We start from the raw sequence: 5064 nt of genomic DNA on the forward strand, positions 1-5064 counted from the left end.
AATAAAATATATTTTGCATATACCAGATATGAAGAAATACTTTACGATTAGATGTGATGTTTATAACGACCAGACAAGATCTATTGACTCAGTAATTACATCAATTATAGCCAGGAGTGTGGAGAGACTTGCGTCGTTGAAAGTAATTGAAGAGTCATCGTAAAATCATTCTTTTTGGAAGTATCACAGACAATGGTTACAAATAAGATTACAGTATAGTATCTAATTACTCAGATTAATTTTGAAGGTATTATTATTTGTTCCATAAAAAGTATATAACATTTATTACATAAAAGATATTCCACACCAAACTGATTAGACATACCAATTTTTATTTTAAATCAAATTAATCCATTTAGAATTGTTGTTATTGGTTTACATATTTCAGTCGAAATATTAATGGTGAGCTTATCCTTTTCCATGCAAAAAAATTCGCAGACACTAATCGTATGTCGTCAAACTCCGCTTCTCGGTTCACGATTCAATACGATTGATGGCGATCCGATCGCTAGTAATGCGAGGTAGAATCATAGTGAACAAAATCTTGACCATTACGACAAGAGAGGCTTTGAATCGCCGACGTGTGACCCCGCCTTTACCTGGCAGTGGACATCTTATTCTCAGAATAACGACAAAGGAGAGCCAATAATATATATTGAAAAATGATACCTATGCATATATATAAATATACGTTTATATATAGATTAATATGTGTGACATATTATTAATTTTCTCACCAAGTCATTGCTGTTTAGTGTCTAATAATCGAAGTATTTCACCTGGCATATGAAGTAACTAAATGTCTTGAGGAGGAACTATAATTATTGGAATTAATATAGGTTAATATTTTGTAAAATGAGAGAGAGAGAGAGAGAGAGAGAGAGAGAGAGAGAGAGAGAGAGAGAGAGAGAGAGAGAGAGAGAGAGAGAGAAAGGCCGTTTATTCTAGATATGTGTGTTTTGCCAAAGACATATATTACCTTTATTGCAAATGTAAATAATTTCTGTACTTTATATCTAAATTTTACTGTTTTGATAGGTTTTATAGGCATTATCATTAATAACCAAGTGTTTTAGATTCAGCAAAGGAATTTAATTATTGAGAAAATACTGTAGAGAAAACAATGAAATAACTCAGCTACGAAAATGGTTTAAAATGTTGTATGAAGAAAACAGAACCTGGTTCTGATTCCAAACAGACCATTATTGATTTAAAAGACTCACAGAAAGAACATGGAAAAATGGAGAAAAGAGTTTGTCTCTTTTCTGGGAACAGTATTTCCAGAATTGTGTGAAAGAGAGATGGAATTTCTCGTCTAAAGTTGACCCTATTTATCGTTCACCTTTTATTTTTCATAGTTTCAGAATTAAAAGCGTTTTGTCCTATGAGAAAAACTGATCATCTGTTAATTAAAATCATAGAGTCAGTAATATATATCATTACTTACATTACAATTATGACTTGTACTTATTTTTGTAATTACAGTCTTTCTATAATAATAAAAATATCTAACTAAAAATATGTTTGCTTTTATTCAGTAATTGAATGAGATTTAAACATATAGACTGCAGCATATGAAATTCTGATCGGAAAATATGTTAAATATGCAAAATCACAGAAAAATCTTATATTCTGTTATATATAGAGAATAAAAAATCAAAATAATAAATGGATCCACACTCACAAATAATGTAACATTCAGTGGAGCCCTTGCTTTCACAGGTCAATTTCAGATAACAAGACCCTCTAAAACCTTAAAACAAAAAAAAATAAATAAAAAAAAAGAGGGCAAAAACATATGAGCAAAGGTAAGCTCTCCGAAGTCTATCGCATCTCTTACGGAGCAATTTCTGCAAGGAAAGTGGATTTCAGTTGGTTTTCAATGAATCGTATCTCATCTCATGCAACAAACAGAATTTCAGATATGCCATTCGTCTCTGGCAAATCACATTCTACCATATCATTCACAGATTTCCTAACTGTTCCAAGTTATCAAGTTTAGTGTTCAGAAAACATTCGATATATATATATATATATATATATATATATATATATATATATATATATATATGTATATATATATATATATATATATATATATATATATATATATATATATATATATATATATATATATATATATATATATATATATATATAATCCCCAGCCTGGATACCCTAAATAATGTGTCGAGGTAAGAGAGCGACCATGACTAAATAAATGTCTAAAATGTATATTGTAAATATAAAGTATGCTGCATTTTTTATAAATAACAATATTATCTGTCAATCAATCTTTTGCAATCATATATATTTTCATGTAAATGATGAAGAAATTATATATTGAAAAGACCTGAAATTTTAAAATAAAATGGAAAAAGGCCTTAAAAAACATAAAATTTTTCACCAAACTCATCTTGCAATGCCAATGAAAATCAGTAAATAGAAATACACAATGATAATCACTTGAAATTGCAATGTAAAGCACAGCAGGTTAATTATATAATGATTGAATAAAGATATGCTTAACAAATATACAAAAATAAATCTTAGTATGAAACGACAAATGAAAAACTCGAAAACACATTAAACTTAATAACAAAACATTTCTTGCGAAGTCAATGAAAAGCAGTAAATTGAAATAAACAAAAAATAGCAAACATTCTAGATATAGATTTGGAAAATAAAGTTGAAATGCAAAATGAAAATCATTATGTTGAAATGAGAAATGAAAAGCACAAAGTGTGTTTATATAAGTAATATTCAATAAATAGCATTACCAAACATATATAAAAGAAATCTCAGTTTGAAATGAAAATTTAAAAACTGGAAAACGCATTATACATTTATTAACAAAATCTATCATGCTAAGTCAGTGATAAGTAGTAATAAATAGTAAATTCATATATACAGAGAATAGCAAAAACTTTATATATACAATTAAAATGAAAAAGTTGAATTGTACAATGAAAATCACTGTTGAAATGTACAATGAAAAGCACAGTGTTATTATATAAGGAATGTTTGATGAATAGCATTAACAAACATATAAAAAAAATCTTCGTTTAAGATGAAAAATTAAAAACTTGAAAACACATTATACATTTATTAGAAAAATCATAAGTCATTGATAAGCAGTAATAAATAGTAAATTGAAATAAACAAAGAATAGCAAAACTTTAGATATAACAATTAAAATCACAAAGTTGAAATGTACAATGATATAAAATTTAGACTTGAGACATTTTAATTCAGTAAAATACATTCTTATATAGATTTGAGGCATCTATTGTGTTGGTTGTCCTCTGGGATAGAAAAGTCTCTCTTACCAAGGTACTGTTCCTGCTTCTGAAGAGTAGTAGTAGGCAAGGTAATCTTAGACTGCCTTTGATTGTCTTGAGTAATTTGTTCCCTTTCAATGCATTAGTTATTCCATAGGATTTGGCTCCTCCCTCCAAGTTTAAGGCATATTGTGCTGAGATTGTGCAAAATACATCCACACATGGTTATCCGCTGCACTACTTTAGGTTCCTGTTGTATGGTGGTGCTGCAGTTCAGGAATCTTATTTGCAGAATACCAAATAAGTTCTCCACCACACGACAAGCGCGAGACAGCCTCTAGCTATAGATCTTCTCATGGTGAGCCTGGGATTTTGGGAGTATGGATTCATCAGCATTGTCTTGAGGGCGGAGGCAACATCTACTATTATGGGGAAGGTATTGGACTGTGGTCATTCAGCAGAGTGCTGTCCTCAGGAAATCCCGCTCGATTCTGCTCAAGGGCATGATGAAGGTTATACTTGCTCTGGGTTCCTCCATCACCAGCACCTCCTTCAGCACCTATGTCGACGTAACCGAACTTGTAATTGGCGTCTGTTTCGGCCATGAGTATTATGTTATGGATTTCCTTGTAGCTATAGTATAGTGATCCTCCTTTCCTAAGCTTCTTTATAGGGACATTCTTTCCATCAGGTGACCCTCCACAATTATGGTAGTTCCACTTGTTTGCAAATACTTCGCTGACTGTCTTCCACTCCTAGGGAGTTTTGGGGCACTTCATGAATTTATGTTGGTAGGTGTCAATAATGGCTTTGCACAATTCACCCACAAATCAGCAAATCATACTCTTGGAAACCCTAAAACCTTATTACACACTTGTATAGGAATCCCCACTTGCCAGGAAGCGAAGGGTGACAGCTAACTTTAATACCACTGTTAGAAGATCTCTCACTCTCATCTGCTTCTTGGTGAGCATTGAGAAATGCGGTAAACCATCTCCGCAAACAATACAGGTTCAACCCGGATGAAGTTTTTGTACTGGGTCTTCTCATTGTAGTTCTTGTAGCAGCTGGTCATAATCTCCATGTATGGATCTCCTCATCAGCCATTCCCGGCACATTGTCGTTCTTCTTGCTCTTCTTCTTTCTTGTACTTTAAGTGCTTCCTTTGGTTGTTCTTCGGGATAGTTCTCGAAGATATAGGCAACAGTTACAATAGGAATACTAGCAATCATGTTGTCTGCCTCCGTCATGTGTAGTACTCTTGATCCATCCTCTATGGTGGTCAGTAAAGTAGTGACTTCCAAAGGCATTGAACACTATATAAATACTCCTGATAGCTTGGGTAGGTGTCAACCTACCTTAAGCACAGTAATGAGAAATGTATGTTTCTCTTTCCTGTTTTCCTGAGGCTAAACTAACTAGTTTAGCTTTTTGATCTCGTAAAATTAAAGCTCTCTTGATGGACCTTAATGCTTATGAGGCGTAGGTCCAAATGGTATTTTTCCTTTGTTTTTGTTTTTACCTCCAAAGCTCTCTGTTATTTTGCATAAGTTACCAAGAAGAGGAGCTTTTAGCAATTGTTGGAGAATTGGTAAAGTCATTCTACTATGTAAATGTGTTTGTGGTAGCTACCGCCCAATTTCTATAACTCCCATATTATCTAAAGTCTTTTTTAATGTCTTTTAGCAAAACATCCTAATAGGTTTGCTGAAGGTAATCATCTGCTCCCTAGTTTGCAATTTAGTTTTCGTAAAGGCCTTGGGCATGTGATGCCCTTCTTACA

The 5064-nt window shown here is 32.3% G+C and overlaps 1 protein-coding gene across 1 annotated transcript; it reads right to left on the reverse strand.

The window, feature by feature from the left end:
* Positions 1–3706: 3706 nt before the first annotated feature.
* LOC137657458 (uncharacterized) lies at positions 3707–4255 on the reverse strand. The gene is made up of 2 exons (XM_068391797.1): positions 4178–4255; positions 3707–4036 (listed from the first exon to the last, which is right to left on the reverse strand). Exons 1-2 carry the CDS (start codon positions 4253–4255, stop codon positions 3707–3709), a joined length of 408 nt encoding a protein of 135 aa, XP_068247898.1.
* Between the last annotated feature and the right edge of the window lie 809 nt (positions 4256–5064).

Source organism: Palaemon carinicauda, chromosome 18 (assembly GCF_036898095.1).
Source record: "Palaemon carinicauda isolate YSFRI2023 chromosome 18, ASM3689809v2, whole genome shotgun sequence".
In the NCBI taxonomy this organism is placed as follows: Eukaryota; Metazoa; Arthropoda; class Malacostraca; order Decapoda; family Palaemonidae; genus Palaemon; species Palaemon carinicauda.

Bases quoted from the DNA above. Each gene is read 5' to 3' on its own strand.
- LOC137657458 (XM_068391797.1), bottom strand. From the start codon at position 4,255: ATGCTCACCAAGAAGCAGATGAGAGTGAGAGATCTTCTAACAGTGGTA. The intron at 4,037-4,177 runs GCAAGTGGGGAT...AAAACTCCCTAG, and splicing joins CTGTCACCCTTCGCTTCCTG to GAGTGGAAGACAGTCAGCGA.